Source organism: Esox lucius, chromosome 13, assembly GCF_011004845.1.
Source record: "Esox lucius isolate fEsoLuc1 chromosome 13, fEsoLuc1.pri, whole genome shotgun sequence".
NCBI classification, from domain to species: Eukaryota; Metazoa; Chordata; class Actinopteri; order Esociformes; family Esocidae; genus Esox; species Esox lucius.
This window is the reverse complement of record NC_047581.1, coordinates 31,143,670-31,164,384: the sequence shown is the minus strand read 5'-3', so window position 1 is coordinate 31,164,384 and position 20,715 is coordinate 31,143,670. Positions and strand designations below refer to the sequence as shown.

The following is a 20,715-nucleotide window of genomic DNA, read 5'->3' as shown; positions in this document are numbered from 1 at the left end:
CCAGTAACCAACTACCACGAGACAAGGCAGAGTTTGAGCGGGAGCTGGTGCGGTGGTTTTCAATCCTGCGCTAAAAGGTATATGATAAGCTTAGTTTGGCCATGTTAAAAATAGATGCAGTTGAGAATAAGAAAGGCTGAGAGGATGATTGACTTCTGAGGACGCAAAAAGTTTTTTTGTTTTCACAGAGTTAAGCACAATTATTACCAGGATTCCCATTTAGTACTTCAACAGGCAAATTACAAACTTTTGCCAGAGAATTTTACTTCAGGATGACTTTTAGGATATTAGAATGAATATGAAAGACTGAGACGCAGTTTACTGTTTCTAATCAGTTTCCGACAACAAAGTAATGATGGTATTTATCTGCGTCCTTATCATGATTTCCCTAGCATTAATTACTACTCATCTCTCCCAATCTGTTCAGCTAATCAGACTTTTCCTCCGTTCCTGTGTTCCTTACCGCATGTAACCGGTACAATCACACTAAACGGGCTGCCATCTGAGACTGCTAATGGGATGACATTAGAGATTAGGCCCAAGTCCCAAACGGAGTCCCATTGCCTATTTAGTGCACTACTTGGAAAACAAAGCCTATAATGCTCGAGTCCAAAACAGAGGAACAGGGTGCCATTTGGGCCACGTCACGTCGAGGAGATTGATGCGATGAACACATGACAGATTTACCACAGCAGAGGCTATGTGAAGGATCACTCTGTTTTATTGCTAATGTGATGCCTTGTCGGAGTACAATATCACATTAGTTTGCTGAATAAAGATTTATGCATTATGAATAACATGGCGCTTGTTAGTGCTTTATAGTGGTTTGCGGAAAATGCTGTGGCCTTCGGTTTGACAGATTTACCAGACACAATTGCTGGGATACAAAAACTAGGAATCCAATAGGAAAACATATAAAAAAAAAAAAAAACGTTATATGACAATGTATGCATCCTAAACTGCATTGGAAAAATACATTTGAAATCTATTAGATTTCTGTATGGGTGGTATTGGGGCACAATAGCTGCGTCACATTGGGACACCAGACCATCGCGCATCATCATTTGTGGACTATGATTATGGCGTGGCAATATGGCAGTTCAGGCACCTGCCATACGGGCCGTCGGTCTAAAGGTGTTTTTCAGTACGACAAGGGGCAAATTATGGGTGCATTGAATAAAATATGACGATGGAAGCCAATGAGCCGACCGGTTTTAAATGCGCGGGCCGTATTGTGGTCCGAATCTGCCCCTGCCTCCCTCAGTATAATGACACTGGAGTGAGGCTTGTTTTCTGATTATCTTCCCCTCCACACACATTCCTGTGTACCGTTCTGCGGTGGCACTAAGAGCATTTGCATGTTTGTTTTGTTTGGTCCAGAGGGGGGCTCTTCTTGTCTGAAGATGCCCTACATGTGGTACTCCCAGTCCAGCTGCCACCTTGAAACATTTTCTCCCCTTTCAAAGATTTACCGTCAGCCTGTGTTTGTCGTGTCTGTTATGGGAGACTACGCGCTTGCTTTCTCTTCAAACGCGGTTTTGGTACATTTAGCTTTTGGGTATGTGGGTACTGTAATTTACCCCGCACGCAAACTAGACAGCCCTGACAGTGTTACGCTGAGGAGGGGGGGAGACAGGGTGAGAAAGAAGGAGGAGAGGGGTCAGAAGGAACAGGGAGAGAGAGGAGAGGAAGGGGGAGAACTGGACAGAAATGGGGGAAGGGGAAGAGGGAGGGAGAGAAAGGGAGAGTTGAGATAGGGAGAGAATGTAAGGAGGAGGAGAGGGGAGAGCGACTGGGGAGAGGGAGGTAGATGGGTTACAGAGGAGATGGGGAGAGACAGGGGGAGGGTGAGAGGGGAGAGAGACAAGGAAGGGTGAGGGGAGGGACTGAGAGGGAGAGGGCAGTGTAAAGAAGGAGAAAATGCGGGAGACCTGTCATTCAGTTTTCAATGTCAGCACCAGATGAGCCCAGGCTTATCGATCCTCGCTGTTGTTGCACTGTTTAAACCTTAAATGGCCCACGTCACCGCCCGCTTAATGAAGGTGAAGCACGTAAGTCACAGTTGCTTTCAGTAGTCCTCTCGTCTCGCCACGGTTTAGGATGTTCAAGCCTTTCATAAAAAAAAGACGGCGAAGGGAACAACATTAGTGTCAGTATCTCTGTGTTGGAGGTCAGGGCCGAATCCACTAAGTATCTAAGAGCAGGACTGCTTATCTACTACAGGGTTCCAACGTGTCCGTGATCTTAGATCAGCGCTCTCACTCTGAGAGGCTGTTTGGATACTGGCCCAGATGCCTTGTGTGTGGCCAGGACTTTATGTTAGACAGAGAGCAATTGCCTCTGTGCGTCATGCTGCTTCATGCTTACAGGTCCAGATTGAATGAGCAAGGACAAGGGAACTCCCTGTCTCCTCGGACCTCCTACAGCGGAGCTCCCGTCGTACAGGGTCTCTTTACCCAATCGTGACTAACCTAATTTAGCATCCGGCGGATAGGAGTTGGATAAAAACACCTACGGAGTAGTAGCTCTCCGGGAACAGGGTTGGAGTTAAAACCTTCGTAGGGGTAGCTCTTCAGAAACAGGGTTGGAATTTAAAACTGCATCAGGGTAGCTCTCCAGGAACAGGGTTGGAATTAAAACTGCATCAGGACAGCTCTTCAGAAACAGGGCTGGAGTTAATACCTGCATAAGGGCATCTTTCCAGGAACAGGATCAGGCAGCTCTGTTCAACAGTACGACATTCAAGAGCCCTTTTGCATGAAGTTTCTCATTATCAGTGTTGACTGAATGGGGAATGTTTGACAGTCAGCTGGGACCTCTGCCAGTGTGGTCCCAGTGTGTTTGGGATTGTGTTCTGTCATTGTGGCCCCCGCTTGTTGAAACAATTCATGGCAGCAACCCTGAATCTCCAGGCAGATGCAGGTTTTCCCTCTTCTTGTTTTGTTTGTCTGTTTGTCTGTTTGTATGTTTGTTTGTTTGGGCCACAGAGAGGTTATCAAAGCATTGGCTGCCATGGTTAGCCTCTCTTTGCGTATGGGATGGGGGCTTGGGGGAGGATCGTGGGGGCTTAGGGAGGGGGTTTCATGGCTGGGGGCAGGGGAGGCGGTTGGGCATGTGGCTAGGGGCGGTGTCATTGGCAAACTGGAAATGCGCTTGCCCGAGGATACAGAGGTCAAAGGACTCCAATCACCAGCCAGTAATGTGTTTATACAGAGGAAGAGTGGTGAGGACAGAAGTGCCATGGCAACCAAACTGCACTCGTGTCTGCCAGGGATGCTGGTGCCCTGGGTCTGTTGCTGCCCTCCCTGCCAAGACAAAAAGAGGAGGTGGAGGAGGGGGCCGCCCATCCATCTAAAGCTGGAAAAAATCACCATGAAACCAACACACAGGGGCTCCATTGAAGGAGATTTTTTAGTCCTGGGCTAGTCTTAATCTGTGGATTGTTGTTGGCAGTATAAAGGGCATTAGTATTTATGTCTTGATCTCAGAGTGATGACATTTGGTACACATGCTCAGGTAAGCATGTGGCCTTGTTTGATTTAGATGATTGATAGGTCTTTTCAAAGAGATCTAGCATGGCCCAGAGGGGTGGTGCATTTTTCTGTTGCAGTTCTGGAGTCTTTGGATATATGCTCAGTCAATCAATCAAATTCATTTTATAAAGCCCTTTTTACATCAGCAGTTGTCACAGGGTGATTTCAGAGGTACCCATCCTGAAACCCCAAGGAGCAAGCAACAATAGAGTTGATTCACAGTGGCTAGGAAAACCTCCCTATTAGGATTGAGACTTAGAAAGAAACCTAGAGGGGAACCAGAGGGGTGGCCATGGCAGCAGGAATCATCAGGTTGCAACTTGATCTACAACACAGACGGGGGGGCTTCAGATCGGGACAGCCACAAGTCATTTGGACCAGGTATTCCCGAGACGTGGTCCAAGGGCCCACATCCGGCTTAGGATAAACAGGACATCAGGAAAGTAACAGAGAGCATTCCTTGGATTAAAAGGATACTTGAGCGTACTTTTCTGACTGACCCTTGTCCCCGTCTTATAAATGTATATAACATAAACAACTGGGACTTAAGACAGGACGGACTGACCCTACTCCCCCGACACAATAATATAGCAGTGTGAAACTAGTGGCTGGGGGTTCCAGTGACACTGTGGCCCTATCAGAAGTAACCCCAGACAGGGCCAACCAGGCCGGAAGAAACTCCACCCACTTTACAAAGCATCAGACCAAATCGGACACCAACCAACCTCAACTAACCTCAATAGGATATTGAGTTCAATCCCTTTTTACTTCATACCTGGTTCCCTTTCGTTAAACTTTTCCCTCTGCAATTTTTGTTACGTTGTATAAAAAAATGTAAGATAACAATATCAAATGTGACATATGTAAAATGTTATTCAAGTTTAATGCTGTTTATTTGGCTACAGATAAATTGCCGTTAGTTATGACAAACTTTTCAGGGTTGTGAATGTGTAGGGATGAGCTTGATGCTTCTTTCCAATAATTAATGAGTGTATTTATTCTGGTGGCATGATGATCATTGAATGCCTGCTGCTGGGACAAACACAAATGCATTCAAACCTCGCTCCAGTATTAATTATTTCACCATGCAGCCCAAAGTAGCTTAACTGCACGGTATCTGTGAGCTGTTGGCCAGAGTCCTGGTGCCCAGACCAGAGGGGTGCCTTTGCTATTTGGTGGTTTTTGTGACAAAACCTTTGGTAGAGCTTAATACACACAAGAACCCACATTGTTCTTTTTATGTACACTAACTGATCACACACTGCCTTCTGTTAGCAACAAAGACATTTGGTGGAAACATGACACTAATGAGAATATGTGCAGATTTTATAATGCTTACATGGAAATATGGGGACTGTCTGGTGGGGTATTGGGCTTTTCTGTAGTAAACCACCACAGTCTGCGATGGATCCTTGACTGTGCCACTAGTGATGGGTGACTAGGAAGATCCATGGGTGGTGTAAATTGGCTAGCAAAGCTCAGAGGGCATAGAGCATTGGCAAGGATTTCCTGACGTTGTTATGTTCAAGCGACTCCATCAAGCATCTTACGCCAAGCTAAGTGAAGTCATCAGGTGAGTGAACTTGCTCTCACTGCGTTGAAGCGTGTTATTTCCTGGTTGGAGGAGCAGTGGGGAAAAAAGCGGAATGGCTTGGCTCAAATGCTAATGATGAAAGCAGCCCTCAATGCGTTGGAAGTTTTCGCAGTGAGACAGGGTCGTAAACATACAGATATGTAGTTTGAAATGATGAGATTGGAGAAGGGGGTAACACCAAAATGCATGAAGTACAGAAAAATATTGAAAACATTTCGGCAGTTGGGTAAGAATTGACTCACCCCACGGATACAGCGAAGGAAAAGAGGTAGATGTCAGAGAGCTTAACTAACTAAGGCAGTGTTTCCCAATCCTGCACTCATGTACCTGATTCAAATGAAAGACATAATGATAGGTTGATTAGGTCAATCAAGTGTGTAAGTGGCAGGGAAACATTTGAAACAGGTGTGTGAGTGCTAAGGCAAAAACTAAAACATTCACCCATTTGGGTCCCCAGGACCAGTATTGGGAAACACTGAACCAAGGTTAGCTTCTAAAGGGTAAGTGGCCAGAGGAGTGCAGTTACAAAATGTATCTGAATGCCTGCTAGATTATATGAGGATCAGTTTGAGTGACTGGCTGTGTTCGTCTGCCAAGCGGCGTCGACGCGGAGCGAGTCGATGTGGTACAGAGGCACTGCCGTCTCGTGTGAAGGGGTTCAGAGTGAGGCGTGAGGGGCACCACACGGCGGTGAGAGGGGGTGTCTTGGGCCGATCTGACAGGGTCGGTAGGCGTGACGACGGACGGGGCCGCTCAGTGTGACGAGCGAAAGCGGGACCTGCGTCGTCAAGGTTGGCGGTCGGCCTGTGACAGTTGCTTGTCCTTGTTGGTCATGCCTGGACCGGCTCGCCTGCCTCTCGGCTCTGGCCCGCGTATGTCTGATGGCTGTCGGGAGCGGGGAGCGACGCGGGAGTACTGTTTCCCACGCCGTTCCTCTGTGTCGAGCAGCTAGCTGCGGGGGCCGCACAGAGACTGACAACTTCCTCTGAGCGGGGGAGAGCAGGCACTTTTTTTTTTAACATTCCAGGCCCCTGAGGAGATTCCTCTTCTGTATCTTTACGGTTCCACCTCCCCTCATCCCCTTCTACTCCTCCAGCACTCCTGCTCCACTACTCCCCTCCAACTCTCCTTTCATCCACCTCTCATCCCCCCACTTCCCATCTTCCACCTCTACATTTCTCCTCTTCTCTCACCTCCCCCTCTTCCTTTTTGTATCCTGTTATTTTTCAGCTCTTAACATACCCCACCTCTTCTCCTGCACCTCTCATCCATGGGGGCTTCATCCTTTGAAATCCTCAGAGACTTGGATGTTTTCTTTACTGATATGGATGTGTGTTTGAGAGCATGATATATTATTACATGCTTCATGTGATAATGTACAGTGCATTCGGAAAGTACTCAGACCCCTTCATTTTCGTCACATTTTTGTTTTATAGACAGAATTTCTAATTGATTAAATATATATTACCATTAATCTACACCCAATACCTCATAATGATGAAGTGAAGACTTGTTTTAAAAAATATGTGCAAATGTATAAAAATAAAAAAAAATTGTGTACAATTGTATTCAGAACATTTATTAAAAACATTTAGAAGAGCCTTTGGCAGCAATCACAGCTTTAACTCTTGGATATGTCTTTACCAGCTTTGAATATTTGGATTTGGGCAGTTTCTCCCATTCTTAATTATAGATCCTCATTATAGATCCTTGTCATGCAGACAGATACATATTTTCCCCAGTCCTGTGTGCTTTTTATCAGGTGTTCTTAAAGGACCTCTCTGTTTTTTTCTCTGTTCCTCCTTCTTTAAAATCATGACCAGCCTGCCATTCCCTGCCGCTGAGAAGCATCCCCATAGTAAGATGCTTCCACCACCATGCTTCACTGTAAGGATGGTATTTGCAAGGTGATGACCAGTATGTTGTATTCATGTAGGACTCAGAGTCACTACCTTCACGTTGCATGTCATATGCTTTTACTCCACCATAAGGTTTTCAGTGATGGAGTGCTGCAGTGATGGTTGTTATTCTGACAAGTTCTCCCATCTGTGCAGAGAACCTCTGAAGTTCTGTTAAGGCTTTTTACAGTGCATTGTTCTTAGCCCCAGGCTAAGACTGGCCCTGTGCTAGGTATGTCTGCATTCACACAATACTTTGTTTACCCTCGGCTAAGGTTTTACCCCAGGCTAAGGTTTCACACTTGTATTCTTAAGCCCTGGGCTAACGGGCAAACATGACACAAGACAATTTTATATTCTATCTTTGACAAGCTGCAAAGGTTTCATTCTCACTGGCATGTGAACAATGTTACCGTACTTCACTGACACGCAATCAATGTTACTCTCCCCACATTCAATTAATAACTTTTTGACATTGGTTGATCATGAGGCTCTTAGCCTTTAGAATAGCTATTTGGTTCTTGGTAACATCCCAGACCAAGGACCGTCTTGAACCGGTTACGTACAACCCTGTTTCCATTTAAGTAGAGACGCTGCATGAAATGCAAATAAAAACAGAAGGCTAAGATATGCAAATCATTTAAACCCTATAATCAATAGAAAATAGTGCAAAGACAACATATCAAATGTTTGATGCCAGGGACCAGTTCCAAAGAACTTGGGACAGAGGTAACAACAGACTGGGAAAGATGAATAATGCTACAACACTAAACCTGGTGGAATATCACGCAACAGGACAGTAACATGATTGGGTATTAAAAGATCATTCCAACAACTCCGAAATGTTATTGTTTATGGAGAAATACATTGAATTTGATGCCGGCAACAAGTTTAAAAAAAATGGGACGGGGCATGTTAACCACTGTGTTGCATCACCTCTTCCTTTAACAACACTCTGTAAGCATTTGGGAACTGAAGAGACCACTTGCTGTAGTTTTGAAAGTGAATTGTTATACTGTAGGATTTCAACAACTCAGCAGTTCGGGGTTTCCTTTTTCGTGTGTTTCGTTTCATAATGCGACAAATGTTTTCAGTGGGTGACAGGTCTGGACTTCAGGCAAGCCAGCTTAGCACCTGGACTCATGCTATGGAGCCATGCTGTTGTAATATGTGCAGAGTGTGTTTTGGCATTGTCTTGCTGAAATAAGCATGGATGCCATGCTTTCCCTGAAAAAGACGATGCCTGGATGGCAGCATGTTGCTCCAAAACATGTATATATTGTTTAGCATTAATGGTGCCTGCACAGATGTTCAAGTCACCCATGCAATGTGCACTAATTCACCCCCATACCATCACGTATGCTAGCTTTTGAACTGTGCATCGGTAACAAGCTGGATGGTGCCTCTCCACTTTAGTCCAGAGGACATGGCGTCCATGATTCCCCAAATAAATGTAAACATTTAATTTGTCAGACTACAGGACAGTTTTGCACTTCATCTCGATCCATTTTAAATGAGCTCGAGCACAGAGAAAGCAATGGCCTTGCCCCTTGCGTACAGAGAATTCTTCGGATTCTCTGAATCTTAATTTTTTTTTATGTACCGTAGATGATGAGATCCCCAAACACTTTGTAGTATTACGTTGAGAAACTTTATTCTTAAATTGTTGCACCATTTGCCCACGCGGCCTTTCACAATGGGGAACCCTTCCCCACCCTCATATTTGACAGACCCATCCTCTCTGGAATGATCTTTTAATAACCAATCATGTTACTGTCCTGTTACCCAATTGACCTAATTAGTTGCGTGATATTCCACCAGGTTTTGTATTTGGTGCATTACTCATCTTTCCCAGTCTGTTGTTGCCTCTGTCCCAAGTTTTTTGGAACTGGTTCCTGGAATCAAATTCAAATTGGGCATATCTTTTTCAAGAAACAATAAAATGTCTCAGTTTAAACATTTGATATGTTGTCTTTGCACTAATTTCTATTGAATATAGGGTTTAAATGATTTGCATATCATTGCATTCAGTTTTTATTTGCATTTTATGCAGGGTCCCAACCTTTCTGGAAATAGGGTTGTAGTTTGGCTGGATGGACAGCTCTAGGAAGAGTTTGTTCCAAATTTCTTACATTTTAGTATGAGGGATGGCACTGTGCTCAAGGGACCTTTCCAAGCTTAACAAAGGATCAAAGGAGACATGATGCATCCAAGCTTAATTTGGAATTATATTCACAAAGGGGTCTCAAAATATGTGAGCTATTTCCATTTTTCGTTTTCTTTAATTTGTAATAAACGCTCCATTATGGTTTATTGCGTGTTGTTGCATTAATGCAATTAATACAAAGGTTATCTGTTATGAATTAACTCAATAACACAACAACATTTGGAGAAAGTGAAGTGGTCTGGATACTTTCCAAAGCACTGTAAATAGTAAACAGAGTGCAACTGTTACATTTTCATGTACAGAATTGTATCGATGGAATACCCGATACTACCATTTTGAATTGATACACATTCAGTGATTAGCAACTAAAATTACAAGCCACTTGAAAGTGTTCTTCTCAAACTCCTTTACCACACTTCTCATCAAATACTTTCACAGGGTGGATTTATTTTTGGGATAAGGTAGCTATTGTTCTCTAAAAAAGGCTGTTCCATCCCGGCAACATTGTGCTGTCAGGTTCTGAAACGGCCATGTTTTCGCCATCAGTCATCAGCCGTTAATTAAATCACTAACAAGGATGTGACGTTGACTGGGACTATAATGCTGAGTTAAGGGCTCTTTTTCAAAATATTAATGTTATTTTGTGTCCAGGTTGTTTTGTGTCCAGGTTATTTTGTGTCCAGGTTGTTTTGAGTCCTGGTTGTTTTGGCTACAGGTTATTTTGGCTAAAGGTTGTTTTGAGTTCAGATTGTCTGACTGAAGGTTGTCTGGCTACAGGCTGTTTAGATCAATTTTGTTTCGGGTCCAGTTTGCTTTGGCTACAGGTTTTTCTGGGTGGGGGTTGTTTGGCTACAGGTTGTTTGTTTTCATTTTGTTTTGTGTCTTGGTTGTTTTGAGGTCTGGTTGCTTGTGGACAGGTTGTTTTGGGTCCAGTTTGTTGTGGGTTCAGGTTGTTTTGGCTACATTATGTTTTGGTTCCAGATACTAATAAGTAGCAGTAGCAGTATATACATAATAAAGAGTAGCATGACAAGTGTGTTAATGTATGTGTTTGTGGTGTGTCTGTGTTGTGTGTGTGTGTGTGTGAGAGTTTGTGTGTGTGTGTGGAGTGAGTTTGTACATCTATTCAGCACTGGAGGGATATTACGAAAAGTGACATTTGATAATCAGTTTATGATAACCTTTTTCATTTGGCAGCCTTGCTTCTAGCCCCATGGCCTGGGGCTAGCAGCTCTGCAACAACCTGATAGTTACAGACTTGAAACTGGTACTCTATACCATGTCTGCAAGGTGGCAGTGCAAAGAATATGGGTGGCTGGGGTATTGGCCTATTTTTAGCATTACTCCGTCACTGCCTAAGGGAGAGGTCTTGGATGCCAGGGAGTTTGGGCCCGCAGATGACATTTGGTTGGTTTCTGGTGTGTCTGGTAGAACGTCCTATTGAGACAACGCAGACCGCCACACAATGCGAGGACTCCTTGTATTGGCCTTTTGACCAATCAGATCAGCTTTTTTGCCGAGAACTGTTGTCTGGCAATGTAAATGTTGCCTTAATTATTGAGGCTGCGTTCACTGAGGCAACCCACCTGGATGTATAATTGGCCTTTTCACCGTTTAATCGGATCAGCGGCAAGAAATATGTGATTGGTCCAAAGGCCAATTAGTGGAAATCAAAGAATAAGGTTGCTAAATGTTTCCTGTTGAACACATTCTGCTACAGTATGTCCCTCTAGGTTTTATTCCATTTCACAAATGAATACACCGAATTGGCTGACTTTGTGAATCCCAGAGAGGGAAAACCAAAAGGCCCAGATGGGGAGTAAATAAGTCATACAAAATATAGAGGGAATTGGAGTACATGACGCTGGCCTCTCCTTCCCCGGTCCGGTCAGGAGGTGGCTGCGACAGCGCTCCATCGCTTCTGAAACCAATCTCATTGTGGTTCCCTGACAGATAAGGCAAGACCCCTCTGTCCATGTGCTCGGCTGTTCCAGCCGCTTCAGCCGTTATCGCCCTGGTAACGGTGGTGGGTTGTAGATAGCGCTCAGTGTGATAGTGAGTGCATCCGTGTGTTTGTGTGTGTGCACGGACATGAATGTGTGTTTCTGTAAGTGCATGTCTTTGTGTGGTTTAGGATAGGCCTCAGTGCAGCTCTGTTTTCCCCTCGGATAATCACTATCCCTCTGGGAAAAGGGGGCTTTCTCCCTCCTTACCTATCTCTCTTCCTATTTGCCTGATCCTCCTGTTCCTAAATATCTGATTAATAGGAGAACTCAACAACTTAACGAGTTAACTCAGTCTCTAATACTGTTATTGATTCAGTCTTTGAAATGAGGGTTCCAGGAGGAAGACCCCTGTGTAAGGGGTTCTGTATGGAAACAAAATGGGATGAAAAGTGTTCTCCTATGTGGACAGCTGAAGCGTATTTTTTGTTTCTAGATATTTTGCGTGCCATCCACTACAACACCTTGTTCCCTGTCCTCCATGTTCTAATCTCATTATTATCACATTGGCCAGAATCTGATTTTAAAATGCGTCTGGAGAAGTGATGTTCTACATTAACAGCTCATCGATTCTAAACAGCAAACCTTTAATTACTGACGATATACTCCTAAACACTAGCTATCTGCCGGCTATGATGAAATAGCGTTTTATTATGTGAGTGCATGGCATTACCATCACACTTCAAAGCTAAAATGTAGTTAAGTTTCATAATGCAAATGCTCATAGTATGCAATATAATAGTTATTTTTAGATACATTGGAAGTACCAGGTAGGTAGGTTAAACCCTGATAGCTGGTTGCTGTCTTGCAATGAATTATTCAGTTGAAGTTAGGATTTTGGTAAATGGTGGCTTTCAACACATCGCTAACTAGCTTGCTAATTTACAGCTGCAATAGCTTATTGAGCCGCAAATAAACCACCATTTTGTAAATAGTAACAAGCTAGCCCAAAAGGTAATGTAGCCTGCTACTTAGCACAGGAAAACACCCCACATTAGCCTAAAAACCGAATATATATATAAAACAGCAAACCTTTGCCCTTAGGAAAATAAAACTGAAACTGCCGCACAGATTTTCTGACGTGAATATAATTGAACTGAGTAAATACATTTCAGCAGATTCGCTGTGCTGCTGTGTTGCTGTATTTCAGAGGAAGTCGTGAGAGACTTAATTTTACTCCATTCAGTTTTAACAAGCTCAGCCTGCTCTGCTCAGCCTGCCCTCATGACGTGGATACAGTGCAGTGCGGGTAGTTTCACAATACCAATTTAGCTATTGGGGTCACTTAGAAATGTCCCAGTGTTCCATGAAAACATACATGAAATGAGTTTGAATAGGAAATATAGCAAAATGAATAGGAAATATTGTCACTGACAAGGTTTGAAATAATTATTTTTAATTAAAATAATGATTGTGTCCTTCAAACTTTGCTTTTCGCCAAAGAATCATCCGTTTGCAGCAATTACAGCCTTGCAGACCTTTGGCATTCTAGTTGTTGATTTGTTGAGGTAATCTGAAGAGCTTTCATCCCATAATTCCTGACACACCACCCACAAGGGACATTGTCCTGGAGGAAGTTAGCTCCAATCATAGGCCAATCTGCGATATGTCTTCTTCTTTGCAACTCTGCCTAGAAGGCCAACATCCCAGGGTCGCCTCTTCACTGTTTACGTTGAGACTTGTGTTTTGCAGGTACTGTATAATGCAGCTGCCAGTTGAGGACCTGTGAGGTGTCTGTTTCTCAAACTAAACACTCATGTATTTTTTCTCTTGCTGAGTTGTGCGCCGGGGCCTCCCAATTCTTTCTATTCTGGTTAGAGCCAATTTGCACGGTTCTATGAAGTGAGCGTTGTATGAGATCTTCAGTTTCTTGTCAGTTTCTTGCATGGATTAGCTTTCATTTCTCAGAACAAGAATAGACTGACAAGCTTCAGAAGAAAGTTCTTTGTTTATGGCCATTTAGAGCCTGTAATCGAACACACAATTGCTGATGCTCTGGATACTCAACTAGACTAAAGGCCAGTTTTCATCTGTGCTTTCATAATTGCAAAAGGGTTTTCTAATGATCAATTAGCCTTTTAAGATGATTAACTTGGATTAGCAAACACAGCGTGCTGTTGGAACACAGGAGTGATACAGTAGTTACTGATAATGGACCTCTGTACGTCCATGTAGATTAAAAATCAGCTGTTTCCAGCTGCAATAGTCATTTACAACATGATTAATGTCTGTACTGTATTTCTGATAAATTTGATGTTATTTTAATTGACTAGTGTTGCTTAGGTCACTGCAGTTGCTTTTAGAAGTGTGCTGAAAGCCACTTAAATGTTCTTGTGCCTCCTATCCACTTTGGATCTGTTTGTAAAATGCATTCAAAGGACGATCAGATTATGGTAGCAGTCTGTTGTGGCTGTTATATGTCAGGTAAACCCCTAAGGTGATAGCGTTGCCCAGTACCTGCATGCTAAATAGTATGCCACTTGGGTATGTGAAGACATTGCCTGTGTCTAAATACCATCCTAATTGGTGTACTCACTAAACAAGATATGATATATGCTTGATGTTGAACACAGCTTGGAAGTTTGTGTAGATGAGATGTTGAATAATTTATTCAGGCACTGGGGTTTAAAAAATGCTTCTCCTCCTTAATAATTTGCAGCTAATTCTAGTATATGAAAAGCCCAAATATAAATAAATAAAATTATAATATTTTTGGCTGAATAATAGTTTTTCATGAAATGGCCCTGAACACCTTTCTTATAACTGTAAAATATGCTTAATGACAGTAAAAATGTAGCACCATTTATTGGAATGATGACATATTCATTCAACTTCATCTTCAGTCTCGTCTCAATTTTGTCTCGCTCCGTGGCCAAGAGAAAGTGGTCTTGCTTCAATTATACACATTCACGTAGTATTTTCTCACTTAGAGCTATAAATCCAACTTTTCCTTTGTTTGCTGTATGCCATGCTCTAAGCCAGAGCAAATAGATTATTCACACTAATAAGGCAGGAAATCTGAGCTGGCACTTCTTATGCAAATGACGTCAAAGATTTCACACACTTCATCTGAGTTCCTAAGAGGGAGTGAGAGGGGAATGTGGAGACAGTGCTCCTTCAGACTGGCTTCAAGTTCCCCAACCTGGGTACATTTCATTTGAAGAGACAATCCACTGTAAAACACTATTTTTTTATTTTCAATAGCCCTTCATAATTATGAGTGATTGCAGGTTTTCAGACATAATTATGCACCACAGCAGTTTCTTTTGCATTTCACGCCAATAAAGTTCAAATGAGTTTATTGATTGAGCTTGCCGTCTGACCTATAACTAAAAGTCATGTGTTGTAGCAGTTAGGATTAGGGTTCGCCAGTTGCTCAATCACACAGGTGACAGGTAGATTTGGTACAGAGCCATTAGGCTTGTCTTAACAATGTTCCTATCGGCCACGACATTGAAAGATAGCCAGTTGTCTCATTTTCTCCGGTTTTGTAAAGACTACAGCCAGATGGTTGTATTTGCTTAAGAATATGTTAATACCGAATGAAGTCACATATATAAATAGAGCAGTATAAAGTTTCCCTTTAAACACACTCAATCTTTGCCATTTCAGACAGTTCCATTACATTTATGGATACCCAATCAATCTTCCATATAGGAGGACCAGGTATTTGGACAGAAAGAAAGAATGACAAGATGGAATGAACTCGTGAGAGAGGGGTAAAAACTGGCATCTTGCATCTTCGAGGACAACTTCGACAAACTTCCTGGAGAAGTGCAAGTCACGTCAGCAGATTGGGCCTATCTATACCTGAATGAACCTGTCAGAAGTGACGCATTGCTTTTTAAGGTCCAGTGATTCCACCTCGCCGTCCCATACCCCATTCTATAGTGCAGGTATTTGCGTTACCGTTTTAGGCTCCAACTCCAACAAAATATGACCTTCTCTAAAGGTTAAACCACAAGCTCATGTGATAAACGGCTCAGAGGTCTCGTCTTCTCGTTTTATTATTTTTGACATAAAATAAATACTCCAGTCTCCCCAGAGGTGCCGAATAGCTGAAATCAATTATGTCTAATTATTTCAACTGCAAAGAAGAAGCAGCCCCTCCTCTTCCTCCCTGCCTCCATCCCCCTCCTCCTCCTCACTGGAGCGGACGCATTTAAACACTCAAGACAAATGATTACTGAAGACTAGGAGACGCACGCCAGAATCCTAACCGGAGATTATTCGCTCTCCGTTGACACAATGACATTGGCCGCAAACACCGCCTCTTGCCAGGTTTACAAGGAGGGTGGACAGGCCTATCGTAGTTCAGACGTAGTGTGTGTGTGTGTGTGTGTGTGTGTGTGTGTGCGCGCGCGCGTGTACGGAGTTGATCAAATTTCATTGTTTCAGCATTTCGCCAACGTAGACAACTTCCCCTCCCTTCTCCTGTCCATACTGTAATCGCCTGTCCATAACCGTGACCCTGCCACCTGGTATCGACTGATCAGCGGACGGAGGCTTGACTCCTCCACGTTTGTGTAGCCGTCGGGAGAGGGGGTGAAGGGTGGCCGATCAGGCTGAATTCATCTCCCCGCGATGACTCAGCGTTGTAAGACGGCTTCCTGAGCCGGGGAGGTCGGCGGGCTTTGGCAGGGTTGGCGTGTGGTTTCCAGCATTGGGAAACAGACACACACACACACGCGCCCAACCTCCCCTTCCCAATCCGCCCGAGTACCCTTCCCGCTGTCATTACTTCCTGAAATGACCGTTGTCTTAAGCAAATACAACCATCTGGCTGTAGTACCGTTGACAGGATGAATGCAACAGCAAGTGTCTCAATCAAGAGGTTCATGAGGTCACATTATTTGCTTCAGTAAGGACTTCTTCCTTCTTCCAAGTTAAGTTTTCTTCAAACACCTCAGTCTTTTCCTGCTCTCTCATCACGCCCATGTAGCTGATTCGGTAGGGCACAGTGCTTGTCTTCGGTAGGGCACAGTGCTTGTCTTCGGTAGGGCACAGTGCTTGTCTTCGGTAGGGCACAGTGCTTGTCTTCGGTAGGGCACAGTGCTTGTCTTCGGTAGGGCACAGTGCTTGTCTTCGGTAGGGCACAGTGCTTGTCTTCGTTAGGGCACAGTACTTGTCTTCGGTAGGGCACAGTGCTTGTCTTCGTTAGGGCACAGTGCTTGTCTTCGTTAGGGCACAGTGCTTGTCTTCGTTAGGGCACAGTGCTTGTCTTCGTTAGGGCACAGTGCTTGTCAGTGATGTGACATTCTTCACTGCTGATCTGCTTTATGCCTAAGAACAGCCCTTAAACGTGGAGTACTGGCCGTAAGCTAGCCCACATCATTCCTTAGTGCTGCATTATTTTTCTCCTTCTGTCTCTTTCTTTCTGGTTATTAAATCTTCTCAACCCGCAGCTTATCCTACAATATCAGAGCAAAATTAGTTGGCGGCTTCTTGATTCCTTCCACTCATTTATTTAATTGTGGTTAAATGTGTTTGAGGGGGGAAAGACGAAGTACCTTGACCTCTAACAGTTGGCAGAGTAATGAAAATGTGCTGGGAGAGTTGTAATACAAACCCAGGAGATACCGACCGTGCTGCAGGGGTCAGAGTTCAGAGCACAGACAATTGTAAGGGTCAGGGACTGGCGACGCACGGCTGTGGATCATACCTGTGTCACGATTGAAAACGCCTCTCTTATCAATTTGAGGCAGATTTTCTTCTCTTTTTTTCCGCCTCGGGTCGCATTCAGAGGTCGCATCCATAGTGACGGCCTATTCCTTACTGCAGAATACTCCTTTCAGTCCAAAGAATTGCACTGCTCACAGACAATATGACGTAATTTGAGACGCACCCGGAACGGGTCCCAGAATGGCTGTACATTTACAGGTGCAGGTCCTATAATTAAAATATCATTAAAAAGTGGATTTTTTTTCAGTAATTCCATTCAAAAAGTGAAACTTGTATATTATATTCATTCATTACACACAGACTGATATATTTCTAATGTTTATTTATTTTAATTGTGATGATTATAACTGACAACTAATGAAAATCCCAAATTCAGTATCTCTGAAATTTGAATATTGCTTAAGACCAATACAAAAAAATGTTTTTAGAAATGTTGGCCAACTGAAAAGTATTAACATGAAAAGTATGAGCATGTACAGCACTCAATACTTAGTTGGGGTTCCTTTTTCCTGAATTACTGCAGCAATGCGGCGTGGCATGGAGGCGTGGCACTGCTCAGGTGTTATGAGAGCCCAGGTTACTCTGATAGTGGCCTTCAGCTCTTCTGCATTGTTGGGTCTGGCGTATCGCATCTTCCTCTTCACAATACCACATAGATTTTCTATAGGGTTAAGGTCAGGTGAGTTTGCTGGCCAATTAAGAACAGGGATACCATGGTCCTTAAACCAGGTACTGGTAGCTTTGGCACTGTGTGCAGGTGCCAAGTCCTGTTGGAAAATGAAATCTGCATCTCCATAAAGTTCCTGGTAGATGGCTGCATTGACCTTGGACCTCAGAAAACACAGTGGACCAACACCAGCAGATGACATGGAACCCCAAACCATCACTGACTATGGAAACTTTACACTGGACTTCAACCAACGTGGATTCTGGGCCTCTCCTGTCTTCCTCCAGACTCTGGGACCTTCATTTCCAAAGGAAATGCAAAATGTATTTTCATGAGAGAACATAACTTTGGACCACTCAGCAGCAGTCCAGTCCTTTTTGTCTTTAGCCCAGGCGAGACGCTTCTGACGCTGTGTCTTGTTCAAGAGTGGCTTGACACAAGGAATGCGACAGCTGAAACCCATGTCTTGCATACGTCTGTGCGTGGTGGTTCTTGAAGCACTGACTCCAGCTGCAGTCCACTCTTTGTGAATCTCCCCCACATTTTTGAATGGGTTTTGTTTCACAATCCTCTCCAGGGTGCGGTTATCCCTATTGCTTGTACACGTGAACAGCCAGCCTCTTTAGCAATGACCTTTTGTGTCTTGCCCTCCTTGTGCAAGGTGTCAATGGTCGTCTTTTGACCAGCTGTCAAGTCAGCAGTCTTCCCCATGATTGTGTTGCCTACAGAAATATACTGAGCAGCAGTCTAAGCAGCAGCAGTCTAAGCAGAGATGCCCAGACTTCCCTCTCCCCAGACACTTCCTCCAGCTCTTCCGGGGGGACACCGAGGCGTTCCCAGGCCAGCCGGGAGACATAGTCCCTCCAGCGTGTCCTAGGTCTTCCCCGGGGTCTACAAAGAAATGAACACTTGAAATATAGCAGTATGTGTGGAATGAATGTATACATTATACAAGTTTCACTTTTTGAATGGAATTACTGAAATAAATCAACTTTTTGATGATATTCTAATTTTATGACCAGCACCGGTAGATCCCCGTCTTGATGACTTTGTGAGAGGCCACCATTGCAAACAGGGCATCGCCCCTTCATTCACAGCACCCCATCTCAACCACGTGTTGATTAATGAACGCGTGGTCCTGTGTGGCTCAGAGCTTGGTGGGATTTGTGAACTGTACGCATGCATTTCATTTGAAATGGGTGTTGGGTGGGGTGGGGCGGGGGGGGTTGCCTGTCACCATACGCCCACTTTTACCACTCAAGTTGGCCCATCCAAGACTGTTGATCAGGATCATAATTTCGGCGTGAGGTACTGTAGGAAACCCAACTGAAGTCATTTGGGTCGACGTCTTTGTCTAAGGGCACGGTGACGGTAGAGAAGTTCTGACTCACCGGTCGTTCAGACAACTTGCCAGGCAGTGGTCTTGTAAGTGGTTCAGTGTGTCAAGTAGGTGTATATGGAGACTGCTACCATAGAGGTTGTAAATAACTAGACATCTTTTTTATACCTTTTTCTATTGATGGCTCTAAACTACCTCGGAGTGCGCTTTATCGTACAGCAAAACAATGACCGCAAATATACTGACGTTAATGCCGGAGCATTTTCAGGGCCAAAAATGTGGAGGTTCCTGACTACTGTTCTTCATATTTAAATCTTTTTCACCATGTCTTTAATGTGCTGGAGATGAGAAACAAAACAAACAACAACTTATGATGTCTCATTGTACTGGTACTGGCTTGACAAGGCACCACTAGATATGTTACTAAATTTGGAAAATATGTTTGTCTTTCCTCAATACTGAGAGAATATAAGAAGTGGTGTCATTTCATATTGGTTTCATCATTTAGTTAGTCAAATACGCTAAAATAAATGCTATGATTCTATCATTTAACCTCATAGGAGTTGTTTGATTTGAAAACGTTTTGAGTTTCGTGCTAAAACAAGAACAATCCCTAACTGTTACACTTCTTACAGAGGGAACTGTACATATTAAATGCATGAATGGTTTTCCTGTGCAGTATCTCGTCTGATGTTGGTTTTCTTTGGTGTCTCCCTGCAGGTCGGAGGTCTCCTTTTATGAAGTGATGCAGGTGGAGTTTGAGATGGACAACATCATCAGTGTTCAGTCCACCCAGACTATCCAGTGGCAGATCACATACCCCGCCACAGGGGCACAGGCCCAGGTCCAGAGCCAGCTGTACATCAGCCAGAGAGACATTCAGGGCGTCGTAGCCCTGGCGGAGGTAAAAGGAGCAGAGGGATCCAAATATATTCCTCTATCCATCGCGTTTAGGGAATTTTCGTGTGTCTAGCTTTCACTGATGATGAGAAAGATGAGCTCAGTGAAGAAAGTATGGGAATCTGTGTCATTCCTACAGTGTTTCAGGTCATGTTAAAGTGTATCCCTTCAATGGAAAGAAATTGTTAACTACCAAATTCATAACATGGGTGTGTTGGCTGCTGGTGAATCTTTGGAAGCCATTTTGTTTGAACAAAACAGATTTCCTCTGTCAAGTCAAGGAACATCTATATGTTTCAGAAGAAAAGCCCCACTCCTTGAAATGTCAAATTGACTAATCATTGATTACCCAATGCTGTATGTCTCCCCTCAGGCCCTCATCTGCTCCCCTGTAGATGAACAACACAACCATTTTATTTTTACTTGCAGAAAAGAGCTGCTGATTGAATCAAACAATTAAACGGTCAGGTTGATCTTATTGTGGGAAGAAGGAGAAGGAGGCTCTAACCTTCTGAAATGTCAGGCTGTTTTCCACTCTGCTGCTCTGTCCACCACCACTGGCCACCCTGTGTGCAATAGGCCAGAGAGACCATGGACCGAGTATTTCAGTAGAGAGAGAAACCATGGACCCATTATCCCAGTATAGAAATAGGCCATGGACCCATCATCCCTGTACAGAGAGAGAAAGACACCATGGGCCCATTACCCCAGTAGAGAGAGATAGAAACCATGGACCCATTATCTCAGTAGAGAAAGAGACCATGGCCCCATCACAGTAGAAAGGAAGAGTTCATGGAGGCATTATTCTAGTTGAAAGACAGAGACCATGGACCCGTTATCCCAGTGGAGAGAGATAGAGATAGAAACCATGAACCCATTATCCCAGTATTGAAAGAGGCCATGGGCCTATTATCCTTGTACAGAGAGAAAGA

At 43.8% G+C, this 20,715-nt stretch overlaps 1 protein-coding gene across 3 annotated transcripts in view; it reads left to right on the top strand.

Moving 5' to 3' along the window:
* The window catches only part of si:dkey-215k6.1 (transmembrane protein 132C), a 221,088-nt gene that overhangs the window by 140,923 nt on the left and 59,450 nt on the right, over window positions 1-20,715 (top strand). For all 3 annotated transcript variants that reach the window (XR_004576736.1, XR_004576735.1, XM_029124855.2), the window contains exon 4: window positions 19,604-19,787. Coding sequence is in view for 1 of the 3 variants with exons in the window: in XM_029124855.2 (XP_028980688.2) it covers window positions 19,604-19,787 (184 nt within the window). In the remaining 2 variants the exon portion in view is untranslated. The remainder of the gene's footprint in view (window positions 1-19,603; window positions 19,788-20,715) is intronic.